Raw genomic sequence first — 18590 nt, 5'->3', positions numbered from 1 at the left:
GATACCCAGTAATAATAGCCCAACAGGGGTACTTTGGCAGGAAGGGCCAATTCTCTGGATATATCTGGCCCACTCTCCAAGAAAAACATTAAGATGGTATCCTCAGAGTATAGCTGATTTGATCATCAAGGGAATCAGGACAGCTATAAAAACATTTGGGATTCCCCCAAACATGATAATAACGCCTTATACTGCTGAGCAGATTGAATGTCTTACTGCATGCTGTGATGCATGGGCTGTTGCTTACACCATCACCAATGCTTCCTTTGACAACCACTACCCAAAACATCCTTGGCTACAGTTCTGCCTCTCTAATCCCGTCATCTTTCCTAAAAACACAAGATGTAATCCCATACCCAAAGCCAAGGTGGTGTTCACTGATGGGTCAAAGAATGGCATTGGGACTGTGGTCACTGGTGACCAATCTTGGACATTCAGTTTTCCAACCACTTCAGCCCAACAAACAGAGCTGTTGGCTGTAGCACAAGCCTTTACGCTTTTCTCACAGGAACCTTTTAACCTTTTAGCAGATAGTCAGTATGTAGTGAATGCTGTGTACATCTTAGAGAATCTCTTTTTGACAATGTAGAACAAGCTGCTCAATTTCACAAACAATTCCATGTCAATGCACATACCCTTCGCCTAAAATATAATATTACTAGAGACCAAGCAAGAGCCATAGTAGTCAGTTGCAAATGGTGTGTCACACTCCTACCCTCCATCTCAGAAAGAGTTAATCCAAAGGGGCTACTCCCCAATCACATTTGGCAAATAGATGTTACCCATATTCCAGAATTCGGTAAGATGAAATATGTCCATGTGTCTGTAGACACCTGCTCAGGCATCATTTTTGCCTCTTGCCATACAAGAGAAAAATCTAGAGATGTCATATCTCACTGCCTCCAGGCATTTTTGGCCTGGGGAAAGCCCAAACATTTAAAAACTGACAATGGGCCAGCATATACATCCCAATCGCTCCTCAGCTTTTTAAAAACAATGGATATCACCCACACCACAGGCATTCCCTATAACCCTCAAGAGCAAGGCGTGGTAGAGCGCGCCAACCTGACCCTTAAAAATGTTCTCTATAAACAAAAAGGGGGAATAGGGGCAGACTTCAGATCCCCCAGAGACAAACTTAACATCATATTGTTCATTTTAAATTTTTTGACATTGGACAAAGATGGCCACAGTGCAGCAGAGCGGCATAATCGCCGTTCCAGGCCTAAAGACATGCCCGCAGTTATGTGGAAGGATGTATTGGAAGGATCATGGAAAGGCCCGGATCCAGTGTTAATCTGGAGCCGAGGCTCTGTTTGTGTTTTCCCACAGGACCGAAACAATCCCATCTGGGTGCCTGAACGCCTGACACGGAGAGTGGCAAGACCAGAACCGGAAGTGCGAGATGCCGATGCCACTGATGCTCATCCTGCTACTGATTCTTCAGCAGGCGATAGCGGAACCCAGAGAACTATGGGGTCTGGTGAAGGCTTGGCCTATTCCACTCCCGGTGACTGAAACCGCACATACCTTTCCTGCCTTTTTCTCTACCTATAGTACACTTAATCTCCCATATCTGCCTTTTGACAGCTCTATGTGTTGCTGGCATTCCTTTTCATAACCTCTCTAAAGCTGCCAATCTGTCCAGGGAGTTAGGCAAGATGTTATCCACCAATTGGTCCAGTGAGTTTGATGTGCTCACCACTCAGCTATGGCAAGAAATATTGAATGTTAGTCCCCAAAAGTTAGAGGCGTTGTCTGTAGCTCAGTTTGCTGAAGCCATGCTAAATGCCACCAAAGCCTGGTCAGGCATGGGTGTTCTGTTCCATGCAATGGCAACATCGGAAAGTGCGGGCGATGGCTCTGGTGCAGGCCATGGCAGCTATAGAAGAAGGCATCTCCCCTAGGGTGTAGCACAATATGTTGGACCAGTAGTCAAAGACGGGTAAGATCAGGAGGTACGCATACCAACCTAAGACAGGGCGCAGACCTTAGCTGTCTGTTGCCTTATGACGGGTAAGGATGCTGCACCTCCCTGACAACCTAAGACAGGCATGGTCCCCGAGCCTCATTGTGCTAAAAAACAAAAAAGGGGGAGATGTAGGGGCCGGCCTACGGCCGAGGCTGAGTCCCACTATGGCTGAACACCGCCCTTCCACTCTAGTTGACCAATGCCCTAAGGTGGCGCACGCTTCCTGGGCGCCACCCTGCCTGGTTTGGTGGCATTAGCATAAGGAAGTTGCTCCTATAGGCTTGCATGATCTTGATCACCATAGGCCAGCTTCCTTTATATAAGGCATAAGCAGGAAAGAGAAGCACTCTCTCACTCTCTCACTCACTCTCTCACTCTCTCACTCTCTCACTCACTCACTCTCTTTCCCACTCTCTCAATCTCTGTCTCCCTCTCTCCCCTCATTCTTCTTCTCATTCGCTCCCCCCGGCTGTTGCTTCTTCTCACTCACCTTCTCCCGGCCTTCCGAGCAACAATAAAGAACTGAAGTGAACCAGGTCTGTGTACGTATCGCTGTCGTCACTGCAACAAGGGGTGAACGCGGTAGGAGATAGTCTTTCAGGCCCTGGAGGTGCACAGATCTCCCAACACAAGGGACCCCAGGAAGACAACATATGATCAAGACATATAATAATTAAAATGGCAAAGATCAAGGATAAGGACAGACTTTTTAAAGGAGTTAGAGAGAGAAAAAAGATCACATACAAAGGAAAACCCATCAGGCTATCATCAGACTTCTCAACAGAAGCCTTACAGGCCAGAAGGGACTGGCATGATATATTTAATGCAATGAAGCAGAAGGGTCTCAACCCAAGAATACTACACCCAGAAAGATTATCATTTAAATTTGAAAGAGGGTTTAAACAATTTTCAGATAAGCAAAAGCTGAGAGAATTTACCTCCCACAAACCACCTCTACAGTGCACTTTGGAGGGACTGCTATGGATGGAAGTATTCCTAAGGCTAAAGAGCTGTCACCAGGGGAAATAAAACCACAGCAAAGAAAGTAGAACAATTAATTACTAAGCAGATGCAAAATCAAATCAACTAACCCTAAATTCAATCAAAGGATAGACAAAGAGTACAAAATATGATACCTAACATATAAAGAATGGAGGATGAAGAAAAAGGATGAAAAGTAAAAGAATCTTTAGGTTGTGTTTGTAATAGCATACTAAGTGACTTAGACTCTCATATAGTAAGGAAACTAACTACCCTGGAACCATTGGTAACCATGAATCTAAGCCTGCAATGGCAATAAGTACATACCTATCAATAGTCACCCTAAATGTAAATGGTCTGAATGCACCAATCAAAATACATAGAGTCACTGAATGGATAAAAAAAAAGACCCATCTATATGCTGCCTACAAGAGACTTCAAACCCTAAGACATACACAGACTGAAAGAAAAGGGATGGTAAAAGATATTTCATGCAACTAATAGGGAGAAAAAAGCAGGAATTGCAGTACTTGTATCAGACAAAATAGACATCAGAACAAAGAAAGTAACAAGAGACAAACAAGGACATTAAATAATGATAAGGGGGTTAGTCCAACAAGAGGCCTTAACTATTATAAATACCTATGCACCCAACATAGGATTGCCTACATATGTGAATCAAATACTAACAGAATTAAAGGGGCAAATAGAATGCAATACATTTACTTTAGGAGACTTCAACTACACTCACTCAACACACTACTCACTCAACCAGACAGAAAATAAGTAAGGAGACAGAGGCACTGAAAAACATATTAGAACAGATGGACCTAACGGACATCTACAGAACACTGCATCCAAAAGCAACAGGATACACATTCTTATCAAGTGTACATGGAACATTTTCAAGAACAGATCACATACTAGGCCATAAAAAAAGCCTTAGTAAATTCAAAAAGATTGAAATTGTACCAACCAGCTTCTCAGATCACAAAAGTATGAAACTAGAAATAAATTATGCAAAGAAATGAAAAAGCCCACAAACACATGGAGGCCTAATAACATGCTCCTAAATTATCAATGGATCACTGACCAAATAAAAACAGAGTTCAAGCAGTATATGGAGACAAATGACAACAATAATTCAACACTACAAAATCTGTGGGATGCAGCAAAGGCTGTGCTAAGAGGGAAGTATATTGCAATACAGGCCTGCCTCAGGAAAAAAGAACAGTCCCAAATGAACAGTCTAATCTCACAATTAAAGAAACTAGAAAACGAACAGTAGAAGGAGGGACATAAAGATTACAGAAGAAATAAATAAAATCGAGAAGAATAAAACGATAGAAAGAATCAATGAAAGCAGGAGGTGGTTCTTCGAGAAAATAAACAAAATAGATAAACCAATAACCAGACTTATCAAGAAAAAAAGAGAGTCTACACACATAAACAGAATCAGAAATGAGAAGTAAAAATCACTATGGATAACACAGAAATATAAAGAATTAATAGAGTATAGTATGAAAAATTATATGCTAACAAACTGGATAATGTAGAATGGACAACTTTTTAGAAAAATACAACCTTCCAAGGCTGATGCTGGAAGAAACATAAAATCTGAATAGACCGATTACCAGCAAGGAAATTGAATCCGTAATCAAAAAATTACCCAAGAACAAAATTCCTGAAACAGATGGTTTCAATGCTGAATTTTATCAAACATTTAGTAAAGACCTAATCCCCATCCTCCTTAAAGTTTTCCAAAAAGTTGAAGAGGAGGGAGCACTTCCAAACTCATTCTATGAGGCTGGCATCACTCTAATACCAAAACCAGGCAAAGACACCACAAAAAAAGAAAATTACAGACCAATATCGCTGATGAACATAGATGCAAAAATGCTCAACAAAATATTAGCAAACCAAATTAAAAAATACATCAAAAAGATCATCCATCATGATCAAGTAGGATTTATTCCAGGGATGCAAGGATGGTACAATATTTGAAAATTGATCAACATCATCCACCACATCAACAAAAAGAAGGACAGAAACCACATGATCATCTCCATAGATGCTGAAAAAATATTTGACAAAATTCAGCATCCATTCAGGATAAAAACTCTCAACAAAATGGATATAGAGGACAAGTACCTCAACATAATAAAGGCCATATATGATAAACCCATAGCCAACATTACACTTAACAGCAAGAAGCTGAAAGCTTTTCTTTTAAGGTCGGGAACAAGACAGGAATGCCCACTCTCCCCACTTCTATTCAACATAGTTCTGGAGGTCCTAGCCATGGCAATCGGACAACACAAAGAATAAAAGGCATCCAGAATGGCAAGGAAGAAGTCAAAAACCCTAAAGAATCCACTCCCAAACTACTGGATCTAATACTTGAAATGAGCAAAGTTGTCGGATACAAAATTAATACACAGAAATCTGTTGCATTCCTATACACTAATGATGAACTAGCAGAAAGAGAAATCAGGAAAACAATTCCATTCACAATTGCATCAAAAAGAATAATTTACCTAGGAATAAACCTAACCAAGGAAGTGAAAGACCTATACTCTGAAAACTACAAGACACTCATGAGAGAAATTAAAGAAGATAACAATAAATGGAAGCACATCCCATGCTCATGGATAGGAAGAATTAATATTGTTAAAATGGCCATCCTGCCTAAAGCAATCTATAGATTCAATGCAATCCCTATCAAAACACCAACAGCAATCTTCAACAAACTAGAGCAAATAGTTTTAAAATTCATGTGGAACCACAAAAGATCCCAAAAATCCAATGGAATTCCTGAGAAGGAAGAATAAAGTGGGGGGATTATGCTTCCCAACTTCAAGCTCTACTACAAAGCCACAGACAATTTGGTACTCGCACAAGAACAGATCCATAGACCAATGGAACAGACTAGAGAGCCCTGATATACACCCAAGCATATATGGTCAATTAATATACGGTAAAGGAGCCATGGATATACAATGGGGAAATGACAGCCTCTTCGACAGCTGGTATTGGCAAAACTGGACAGCTACATGCAAGAGAATGAAACTGGATTATTGTCTAACCCCATACACAAAAGTAAACTGAAAATGGATCAAAGACCTGAATGTAAGTCATGAAACCATAAAACTCTTAGAAGACAACATAGGCAAAAATCTCTTGAATATAAACATGAGCAACTTTTTCCTGAATGCATGTCCTTGCACAAGGGAAATGAAAGCACAAATGAACAAATGGAATTGCATCACGCTAAAAACTTCTGTACAGCAAAGGACACCATCAGCAGAACAAAAAGGCATCCTACAGTATGGGAGAATATATTTGTAAATGACATATCCAATAAGGGGTTAACATCCAAAATATATAAAGAACTCACATGCCTCAATACCCAAAAATCAAATAACCCTATTAAAAAATGGGCAGAGGATATGAACAGACAACTCCCCAAAGAAGAAATTCAGATGGCCAACAGGCACATGAAAAGATGTTCCACATCCCTAATTATCAGAGAAATGCAAATTAAAACCACTATCAGATATCACCTCACACCAGTTAGGATGGCCAGCATCCAAAAGTCAAGGAACTACAAATGCTGGCGAGGATGTGGAGAAAGGGGAACCCTCCTACACTGCCGGTGGGAATGTAGACTAGTTCAACCATTGTGGAAAGAAGTATGGAGGTTCCTCAAAAAACTAAAAATAGAAATACCATTTGACCCAGGAATTCCACTCCTAGGAATTTACCTAAAGAAAACAAGATCCCAGTTTCAAAAAGACATATGCACCCCTATGTTTATCGCAGCACTATTTACAATAGCCAAGAAATGGAAGCAACCTAAGAGTCCATCAGTAGATGAATGGACAAAGAAGATGTGGTACATATACACAATGGAATATTTTTCAGTCATAAGAAGAATACAAATCCTACCATTTGCAACAACATGGATGGAGCTAGAGGGTATTATGCTCAGTGAAATCAGCCAGGTGGAGAAAGACAAGTACCAGATGATTTCACTCATCTGTGGAGCATAAGAACAAAGCAAAACCTAAAAGAAGAAAATAGCAGCAGACTCACAGAACCCAGGAATGTAATGACAGTTGCCAAAAGGAAAGGGATTGGGGAGGGTGGGTGGGAAGGGAGGGAGGGAGAAGGGAAATAAAGAGCGTTATGATTAGCACACATAACGTTGGGGGTGGCACACGGGGAAGGCAGTATAGCACAGAGAAGACAAGTAGTGACTGTAACATCTTACTATGCTGATGGACAGTGACTCTAATGGGGTATGTGGTAGGGACTTGATAATGGGGGTAATCTAGTAACCACAGTGTTGCTCATGTGATTGTATATTAATGATACCAAAGTAAAAAAAAAGGATGTAAATTAAACTATATCTTACACAGGGTTAATATCTCTAACTTGAAGAATAACTGTGAGTTTTTATATTCTTCTTTTTAGTTGTGAGATTATCAATCTACTTTGATGTTAATTAATCTCATTACATATTTGCCTTTAATGTCAAGGGAAATGAAATTAAACTCATTGGTCAGTTTTATATTTAATGATATCTTTGACAAGAGTAAGTGGGAGAAAACAGAATTGAAACTAATGATTTGTGCAAGATAAGTACCTGTGATTTTTATCTATGCTACACAATTCTGAGAGATGGTTAAAAATAACAAACCAGAAAGTAAATCCAGGTGATCAAAGAAAAATACTTAACTTATAAGTAAATGTACCAGTCATTCTAAACTCAACAATTTAAAAAATCATGCTGATTGCCATTTCCTTTTCCACAAGTACTAGAAAATTTCCAAATTAATTCAAGAGATCATTATGTTCCTTAATGAGGTATTAACAATTAGGATTAATTCATTCATCAAATTTAATTCACTTAACAAATATTTATTGAGTACTTACTATGTGCCAGGCATTAAGCTGAGTTTTGTATAATGGCAAGTGAAAAAACGCACAGCGACTACCCTGATGAGACTGTCATTGCTTCCATGGAGCTTAAATGCTAGTATGCAAGTCAGACATCAATAAAAGAATCAAAAGAAAATGAAAAATTACAACTGTGAAAAGTGTTATCAAGGAAAACTACCTGGTACTGTATGAGAATATAACAAAGTTTAATAACCTGGTTAGAGAGGTTGGGGAGGCTTTTCTGAGGAAGGGATAATTGACTAGGGCATCTGAAAAACACTAGTAATTTTTAGGTAGGGTGTGGTGGAGGAGGGGAGATGTAAGAGTAAGAATATGCTAGTCAGAGAGAATATCAAGTACAAAGCTCTCCTGGCCAGATTAGAATAGTGCAGCAGAAGCACAGAAAGCAAGAAGGAAAGTGGGAGATAAAATTGGGGAGTACACATGGGTAGACCACATGTCATTTTGCCTTTATTCTAAAAGCAATGGGACGTTCTTTATAATATAGTGGGGGGATGGGGTGTAAGGGTAGGGTGACTCATTCAGATCTGCATTTGGAAAATGTCTGGCTGAGGTGTGGAGAGAGAGTAAATGAGAACAGAGAGGGTAAGGGTCAGTTGTAACTCCTACTGCAGTAGTCTATGTGGGGGGATACTGATAACTTGAATAAGGTGGTAGCAGTGGTAATGTAGAGAAATTGACAGATTTGAGCAATTGATGAAGTAAAATAAATACAATTTGGTGATGGTTCAGGCAGTGAGAATAGGAATGAGAAGAGAGATAGCAAGCATGTCTTGCATCACTAGAGATTTAAAAAATCCTCTTCTTTGGCCCCCCATTCTCCCTCAGCTATTGCCCCATTCAACAACTCCTCCTCACATACACAAAAAAAGCTTCTTTAAAGAGATGTCTGTACTTGCTTCAATTTTCTCACCTCTTGTACTTTATTCAAAGGTAAGCTTCTGAACCCATCACTGTGCCAAAACAGTTCAAGGTCACCAATAACATATGTTGCCAAATCCAAACATTCTCTATCCTCATCTTTCTCAACTTCTTAAGCACCTTTAACATAACTGTTCATCACCTTCTTCTTGAAACATTTTCTAATTTTGACTTCCTTGACAACATGTCTTTCTGGTTTCCTTCTCAGATGGTGTCAATCCTTTCTGCTCTTTTGTCAGATTTCTAGCTGTTGGTGGGCTGAAGGGCACAGTCCTAGATTCTTCACTTCTCTTACACACAACAGTCACTCCTGTTAGTCTCACCCAGTTCTATGACTTTAGATACCTTCTACATAACAATAACCTAAATCTTGAGCTCTGACTTGTCTCATGAAGTTCATACATGTATATCTGCCTATTTGACATAGTCACTGGATCTCTAACATGCTTTCAAATTTATACCTGAAATACAACTCCTAGTTTATCACCACACCCTCAACTTGCTCCCCTCTCTAATCATCTCATCTCAGGAAATGGCACGACCAATCACTTAGTTCCTTATGGTAAAAATGTAGATGTTGGCATTGACTCTGTCATTTCACTTGCCTTTCCTTACCACATTCAGTCCAGTAACAAGCCCTGAAAAAATATATTAGAAAACTGTTCAGAAGTTTCTTACAAATTTCCAGCAATTCTACCCTTAGGTATTTACCCAAGAGAAGTTGAAAACACTTTTACAAAAAGATTTATACAAGAATGTTAATAGCAGCCTTATTCCTAAAAGCTAAGAATTGGAAATAACCCAAATGTCCACTAACATAAGAATGGATGAACATATAATGGAACACTACTCATCAATAAAAAGAACAAACTACAGATAAATACAACAACATAAATGAATCTCAAAGTATTATGTTAACTGGAAAAAAAACAGACATAAAAAGTCCCTATGATTCCATTTACAGAAAGTTCAAGAATAAGCAGAATTAACCTATTGGGATAAAAAATCAGAATAATGATTATGTCTAGGTGGGTGCTGGGAGTGATGCCTGCAAAGAAGCATATGGTAACTTTACATGATTATAGGAAAGTTCCATATCTTGACTGGGTTTGTAGTTACATGGGAATATATTTGTTGAAATTCATCATCATACATTTAAAATCTATCTTTATTGTATATAAATTAGATTTCACTTAAAAAGTTTTATAAAAAATGTAAATAATCTATAGGTGACTTTAAAATGGGGATACTATTACTGCTACCTCATGGAGCTGTTAGGAAGTCTAAGTGAGATAATGTGTAAAGCACTTAGAACAGTGCCTTGTATGTAGTAAGCATTCCGTGTTAGCTGTTATCATAATGTCATTAAAACTTTCTGATGGCATAAATAATAAAATCCAAATCCCACTATTTCATCCTACATATTCCTATGTGGTCTGGCCCATATCTACCTCTTCAATCTCATCATCATTCCCCTCTCTCATGTCATCTGTTCACACTGGCCTTCTTTCTGTTTATTGAACAATACCGAAATCATTCCCACTTCGATCTTTGTACTTGCTATCCCTTCAGCTTAGTCTTCCACAAGGTCTACGTAAGTCTGACTCCTTCTTTTAGCTCAGATCTCAGATTAAATACTGCCCACTTGGAGAGACATTCCCTGACCACTTCATTTGTTGATTAGTTGTCTCCTCCCAGTGGCAGTGCAAGTCTATGAAACAGGAACCTTGTCTGACTTGTTCATAGTTGTATCCTCAGTACCTAGAACAATGGCAAGCACCCAGTAAAGATTTGTTGAAAGAATGAATAAGTGAGTAATTTCTATTTTTTTGACTTAGGCAAGTAGCTAGGTAGTACACATTTGCTGAGATAGGGAATACTGGGAGAGTGTTTGGAAGATCATATTACATTTTGTATTTTTTACACATCAGACAAAGAAAATTCTGAATTGATTTAATATCAAAAGCACCAAATTTAGGGTTGAAAGAAACTGAGCTGTCGAGTATCTTTTTTTCTGTCACTGGTAAAAGATGACATTTAGACCATACCAGAGCTTTATGTCAGCTCTTTTCTTAAATATTTCTTAAAGAAAGAGACTTTGTCTTTCAGTAATGTTTTAAGCTCTAAATTAGTAGTCAGACATTTAAAAAGTTTCTAGCCTTACATGATAATTCAAACCCATGTCTTCTAGAGAATAAAACATGTCTCATTATTTCTTAGAATTTGAACTCATGAAGACTGTTATTATATCATTTGGACTATTATAATTTTCATGACTGGGGCTTCTCTTTTCAGACTATTTTAAACATGTTAAGTTTTTCCTCAAAGGGTCTATAACCAAACCTCAAATTACAGATTCAATACTATTACAGTTAAGTTTAATATCATTTGAAAAAGACTTTCACTGAATTTTTAAAAGTAAACAATTTTTAAAATATTCAAATAAACTTACCTTCATTTGCAGATCAGGAACCATAAAGCTGATGCCAAAGCAAAGAAACCAATTCCCAAAGTAACAGCACCAACAGCCAGAAAATAGGTTAAAAAACCTATACAAATAAATTATAAAAAATTATTTCATGTATTTTCATTTTCTCAGTAAAATTAAATGACAATATTGCAAGTGATATTATATAGTGTAGTGTTAAGGCATTAGCTAGGAGGTTGAGAGAGCTGATTTCTGGTCCTGTGCAATTCTCATAAATTTCAAGAACTTGAGTTTCAGAAATTACACAGGACCTCATGCTGATTGGGGCCCAGAGTGTGTTTTTCTGACTCTACCAGGATTTGAGACCTAGGGTTTGTTTGTTTTTGTACAGCTTTCACTTCCTTTTTTTCTTATCTAGGTTTTTCCCTTCCCAATCCAGCTGTGAATTTTTGTTATTTTTCCAGTACCATTCTTTATATAAAACACTTTTCATTTAAAGATTTGTATCATCAATTACTGCAAGGCAGTAGATGAGGATAATAAAGAACAAATACAAGGAATTTTTTAAGATCTTAGAAATCTTTAAATGTTTTATCCCTACTTTATCTAGGGAATAGTAAAAGATAATAGCATATCACAAGTTTATAATTGGAAAAGCCTATAGGAATTATATGGTATAACTCCTTCACTTTATAGATGATAAATTGGGCCCTAGCTAAGAGAAGTAACTGAATTAAAGGCAGCAACTTATAGCCAGTTTTGTTTTTTTCTATTATCTTTGCTACTAATCATGTTACTACTGCTATGTATTAATAAAAATTAGGAATAAAGAAAATATGAGGTAATTATAGTCAGGTTGGTCAAGTGTTCATTAAGATTCTGAAATCTGCTACCTAAGCATAAAGCAAGCTGTAGAAAGCTTTCACAGAAGGCTGTATAGAACTTGAAGGGCCTTAAGACAATTTAGGTGTATATTATTTCAAAAAAAAAGTATAAAAATAATAGGTCTTTAAAAGTGTGAAACTAATAATGGAAACATGTTGTAAGTTCCACTAAGGATATGACATGATAAAGACTTTGCTGTTCCCATACTTTTCTTGTTTCCTAAGTATTTCCAGCTTTCAAGGTGGTACCTCTCAAATATTAGTTTTCTTTGGGTTCAGAAATTTCTACATTTGGGAATTAATTAATGGCACCAAAAAAGTTATATAAGGCTATTTATTAAAGTGCCATAACACATAACAAAAACAAAAATCCTCTAAATGTCTGACATTAGGAAGTCAGTTATGAAAGTTATGACAATGTCTAAAAAATAGAGCATTCTTTACTTAGTGCAGGGTTTTTCAACCTCAATATTATTAATATTTTGAACCAGATAATTTGTTGTAGGGACTGTCTGGACTGTCCTGTGCATTGTGCTAGGTGTCTTCAGACGTCACAATACCAAATGTATCCTGGGGGCAAAATTGTCCCCTGTTGAGAATTACTCGCTTAGTGATATAAAGAAATATCAGATAGTATTAAGTGATACAAGCTGGTAAATAAAATCCACATTTTAACAAATTAAAAAGACATAGTTGTGTTTAATTTAACAAATTAAAAATAAATGTAAGATAAAGATTTCTATGGGCAAAAGAAAAGAGAAATAAGAAGGGGCTAAAACCACAGGCATGTTAGGCACTGAGATCTGGAAGCAAGAATTAACTAGAAGCAGCAGAGAAAGTAATTGAGGTAAGAATGAAGCCAGACCATCCTCTGGCACAGTGAATGACTTTAGATCTCCAAAATCTCCAAGAGAAGGAAGTCCTAAGCCACTAAGGAAAGACCTATTCAAAAAAGGACCAAGGAGGAATCTTGAAAATTAAAAAATTTAAAATTTAAATATGGAGTAAACTCTTCTTTGAACATAAATAATTAATAAAATGAAAGATAATATTGAGAAATTCACCTAATTTACATAAAGAAATGAAAAATACTTGGAAAAGATTAAGAATATATAACATAAAAGTAATGGGGGTTCCAAAAGGGACTAGAAAAGCAACAGAGAAGAAATATTCAGAGAAACAACCTAAGTAGATTTTTACTTTAAAACATTTTATATTTGTAAATAGTGAAATTTACTTTCTATGTGTGTGTATAGGTTTTGAAAAATGCAGTCTTTGATTACCACCACAACCATATTACAGAACACCTGTATCACCCTCAAAAATTTCCCAATACTGCCTCTTGCTGTCAAGCACTAACTGATGGCAACCACTGATTATTTTCAATCCCTATTCTTTCTCCTATACCTCTGCCTTTTCTAGAATTTCATATATATGGAATCATTCAGCATGTGGCCTTTTGAGTCTGGCTTTTTTCACTTAATATAATGCATTTGAGATGCATCCATTTTGTTGCATGTATCAATAGTTTGTCTTTTTAATGCTGAGTAACATTCTATTTCATAGATGTGCCAGTTTGTTATTCCCCAACTGAGAGACGTTTGGTTTTTTCCAGTTTGGGGCTGTTGGGAATAAAGCGTCTATACACTTACACACAGGTGTTTGTTTAAACATAAGTTTTAATTTCAGTAGGGTCTTGTAGCAAGTATATATTTAAATTTATAAGAGACTGCCAAACTGCTTTCTAAAGTGGCTGTACCACCTTGCTTTCCCATCAGCAGTGTATGAGAGTCTGATTCATTTAATAACAATGAGTCTCTGCCCTGAAAGTTAAAAAAATCTATAGTGAAATATAGGCAGGGCTCATATGTAATCAATATAAAAAGTTGACCATAGTGATTTTTTGTTGTTGGTATTAGCGTCTGCTGAATGGTTACAAGACTGACTAGATCTTGAACTTGGAAAAGTTACTTATTATGTTGATTGGATTTTAATGTTCTTATTTGAAAAATGGGATTCATACTATCTACCTCACAGAATTAGGATAAGGAATAAAAAAGATTCTGTTTCAAGGAATTAATAACATATTAAATGGGAAGATAAATTCAAATTTAAAATGCATATATCAGGCCATAAAGCAAGACCAAACAAGTTTAATAGAATCATTATTACATATACCACATTCTCTGACAATAATGCATTTAATTTTTTAAAAAACAGTTTTATTGAGATACAATTCACATATCAAATAATTCACCCATTTAAAGTATGCAATTCAATGGATTTTAGCATATTAATTTTTATAGAGAACATGAAATCTTCCATTTTGACCATTTTTAAATGTATGATTTCATGGCATTAATTACATTAATAATATGCAACCAATTACCACCTTCTATTTCCCAAACTTTTTCATCACCCCAAACAGAAAGTTTGTACCCCATAAAACACTAACTTCTCATTCCCCCTCTCTCCAGCCACTGGTAACTTTTAATCTACTTTCTGTCTCTGGATTTGTCTATTCCAGATAATAATGCAGTTAATTTTAAAATTAATAATCTATATATGTCCTTAGAAAAGCTCCCATACTTGTGGAAATTTAAGATCACACTGTAAATAATATATCCATTAAAGAAGAAATCAATGGGAATTTGAAAATACATCTCAGTAATGAAAGCAAAGCACTATGTGTAAATACTTGCATCAGCAAAGCTGGAGCCAAACTCAAGGGAAGTACATGGCTCTAAATGAATATATCAGAAAAGAAAGCTGAAAAATAATGAGCTTAGCATTCAAATTACAATTTGAAAAAGGCCAACAAAATAAGCACAAATAATGTAGAGGAAGAAATAAATTTAAAAAACAATGAAAGAAGTATTTATATTTTGGTAAAGGTTAATTAAGATCAACAAATCTCCAGTAAGATTAGCCCCCACAAAAAAGAAGGTATAACAATGAAAATGAAGAAAGAACATAACACTTAGAGAAGAGATTAAATTAAGGAAATACTTTCAACAAATGTATATATTTAATGTATTTCAAAAATTAGAGTAAATTATGTGTACCTAAAAAATGACCTACAAAAAGTGACTCAAGAAGTAATAGAAAACCTAAACGAACATGTATCAATTAAACTGAGGCAGCAGTTACAAAATTTTCCCCAAAGAAAACAGCAGGCCGAAATAACTATAATTTCTACTGTATACTCATGATTCAAATATTTCTTATCTTATACAAATTCTTCCAGAGAATATAAAGAGGGTTCTGGCTGTTTGTCCAAATACATTTTCCTCTTTTTCACAGGCAAAAAGCTAGACTACATGTCTCAGCTTCCCATACCATTAGGTGAAGCCATATGACTGAGTTCTAGCCAACGGAATTTGAGTGGAAGTGGTGTCACAAAAACCTCCCAAGCACCTTTCTCCATGTTCTTTCTTGTTTTAAACTTGACTGGGATAGAGATGATCCCCAGGAAACTTTGGATGCCATCATGGATCATCACAGGGATCTAACTGACATTTATGGAACATTCAACCCAAATAAAATGAAAACATGTCACATTATGCCATTAAAGTAGTACTTAGGGAAAAATCTATATCCAAAAAAAATGCAATATTAGAAAAAAATATGAATAATCTTAAAGACTAGAATAAGTAGAGCAAATTATAAAAAATATCAATGAAACCAATAGCTGGTTCTTGGAGAAGATAAACAAAATAAACCTTTAGCCAAGACTTATTAAGAAAAAGAGAGGATACAAAATCAGAAATGAAAAAGAAGTTACAACCCAACACCACAGAAATTCATAGAAGTATAAGAGAATTCTATGACAAATTATGTGTCAATAAATTGGACCACCTAGAAGAAATGGATAAATATCTAGAAACATATATCCTTCCAAAACTAACCCAGGAAGAAACAGAAAATCTAAACTGACCAAATACTAGTAACAAAACTGAACTGGTAACAAAAAAATTCCAAAAAAAACAAAAGTCAAGAACCAGATGGCTTCACAGGTGAAATCTATGTACATTTAAAGATGAGCTAATACCTATACTTCTAAAGTATTCCAAGAAATAGAAGAGGAGGGAATAATTCCAAACAAGACCAGTATTACTCTAACACCAAAACCAGACACTAAAAAAAAGAAAAATATAGACCAATATCCCTGCTGAACATAGAAGCAAAAGTCCTCAACAAAACATCAGCAAACAAAATTCAAAAATATATCGAAAAGACCATTCATCAAGAACAAGAGGCATTTATTTCAGGGATGTAAGAATAGTACAACATCCACAAATCAATCAATGTGATACACCACATTAATAAAAGGAAGGATAAAATCCACATGATCATCTCAACAGATGCTGAAAAAGCATCTGACAAAATTCAACATCCACTCATGATAAAAACTCTCAACAAAGTGGGTATAGAGAACTTATCTCAACATAATAGAGGTCATATATGACAAACCCACAGCCAACATCATACTCAATGGTGAAAGGCTGAAATCTTTTCTCTAAGATCAAGAATAAGACAAGGATGTCCACTCTCACCATTATATACAACACAGTACTGGAGGTCCCGGCTACAGAAATAAAAAAAAAGAAAAGGCATCCAAATTGATAAGAAAGAAGTAAAACTGTCACTATTTGCAGATGACATGATACCATATATAAAAAACTCTATAAAGACTCCACCAAAATCTACTAAAAATAATAAGTGGGTTCTGCAACGTTTCAGGATACAAAATCAATATCGCAGTCCTATATACTAACAGTGAATTAGCAGAAAGAGAAATCAAGAAAAGAATTCCATTTACCATCACATCAAAAAAAATAAAAAACCTAACCAAGACCTGTAGTCTGGAAAGGGTAAGACACTGATGAAACAACATAAAGATGACACAAGTGGAAATCTATTCCATGCTCATGGATAGGAAAAATTGCTATTTTCAAAATGACTATCCTCACTAAAGCAATTTACAGATTCAATGCAATCCCTAACAAATACCAATGGCATTTCTCAATGAACTAAAGCAAATAATCCTAAACTGTATATGGAACCACAAAAGATCCTGAACAGCAAAAGCAATCTTGAGAAAGAAGAACAAAACTGGGGGTATCATGCTCCTGATTTTAAGTTATACTACAAAGCTACAGTGATTAAAAGTGTATGGCACTGGCACAACAACAGAACCATAGATCAATGGGACAGAATAGAGAGCCAGAAAAAAAAAGATACATATATGGTCAGCTAATATATGACAAAGGAGCCTTGAATATACAATGGGGAAAAAACAGTCCTCAACAAATGTGTTGGGAAAACTGGACAGCTACATGTAAGAGAATGAAAGTCGATTACTGTTTAACTCCATACACAAAAGTAAACTCTAAATAGATCAAAGGCTTAAATGTAAGACATAAAACCAAAAACTCTTAGAAGAAAGCACAGGCAAGAATCTTATGAATATCACATTTCTTTCTGGATATGTCTCCCTGGGCAAGGGAAACAAAAATAAAAAATGAACAAGTGGGACTACATCAAACTAGAAAGCTTCTAGAAAGGAAACTTTTCAACAAAACAAAAAGGCAATCTACAGTATAGTAGAATATATTTGCAAATGATACATCCAATATGGTAGATTGTATGTGCAAATGATATATCCAATAAGGGGCTAACATCCAGAATGTATAAAGAACTCATATGACTCAATACCAAAAAACCTCAAATAAGCCAATTAAAAAATGGGCAGAGGACCTAAATAAAAATTTTTATGAAGAAGACATACAGATAGTCAATAGATTGAAAAGATACTCAACATCACTAATCATTAGGGAAATGCAAATCAAAATCACAATGAGGTATCACCTCACACCAGTCAGAATGGCTGCTGTCCAAAGGACAAGAAATAACAATTACTGATGAAGACATGGAGAAAAGGAAACCATCCTACACTGTCTGTGGGAATGTAAAGTGGTGCAGCCACTGTGGAAAATGATATGGAGTTTCCTCCAAAAACTAGAAATAGAAATACCATATGACCCAACAATTCTACCTCTGGGAATTTACCCAAAGAAAACAAAATCATGGATTCAAAAAGATATATGCACCCCTTTGTTCACTGCAGCATTATTTACAATAGCCAAGATATGGAAGAAATCCAAGGGTCCATTGATTGATGAATGGATACAGAAGATGTGGTACATATATACAATGGAATATTACTCAGCCATAAAAAGGAGGAAATCTTGCCATTTGGAACAAGTCCATTTAGATGGATTTACAGGGTATCATGCTAAGTGAAATAAGCCAGGCAGAAAAAGACAAATACCATATCATTTCACCTATATGTGGAGTCTAAAAAAAAAAACAACAACAAAAGCAAACAAAACAAGAAATAGACCCACAAATATAGACAACAGACTGTTGGTTACCA

At 36.1% G+C, this 18590-nt stretch overlaps 1 protein-coding gene across 1 annotated transcript in view; it reads right to left on the bottom strand.

Moving 5' to 3' along the window:
* C4H1orf185 (chromosome 4 C1orf185 homolog) overlaps window positions 1-15637 on the bottom strand; it is a 32139-nt gene extending 16502 nt beyond the window's left edge. Inside the window, 2 exon segments of the mRNA XM_036893242.2 lie at window positions 11292-11388; window positions 15491-15637. Of these exon segments, the coding sequence (XP_036749137.2) occupies window positions 11292-11388; window positions 15491-15578 (185 nt within the window). The 5' untranslated portion in view covers window positions 15579-15637.
* Between the last annotated feature and the right edge of the window lie 2953 nt (window positions 15638-18590).

Source organism: Manis pentadactyla, chromosome 4 (assembly GCF_030020395.1).
Source record: "Manis pentadactyla isolate mManPen7 chromosome 4, mManPen7.hap1, whole genome shotgun sequence".
Taxonomy (NCBI): Eukaryota; Metazoa; Chordata; class Mammalia; order Pholidota; family Manidae; genus Manis; species Manis pentadactyla.
This window is presented reverse-complemented; position numbering and strand designations above follow the sequence as displayed.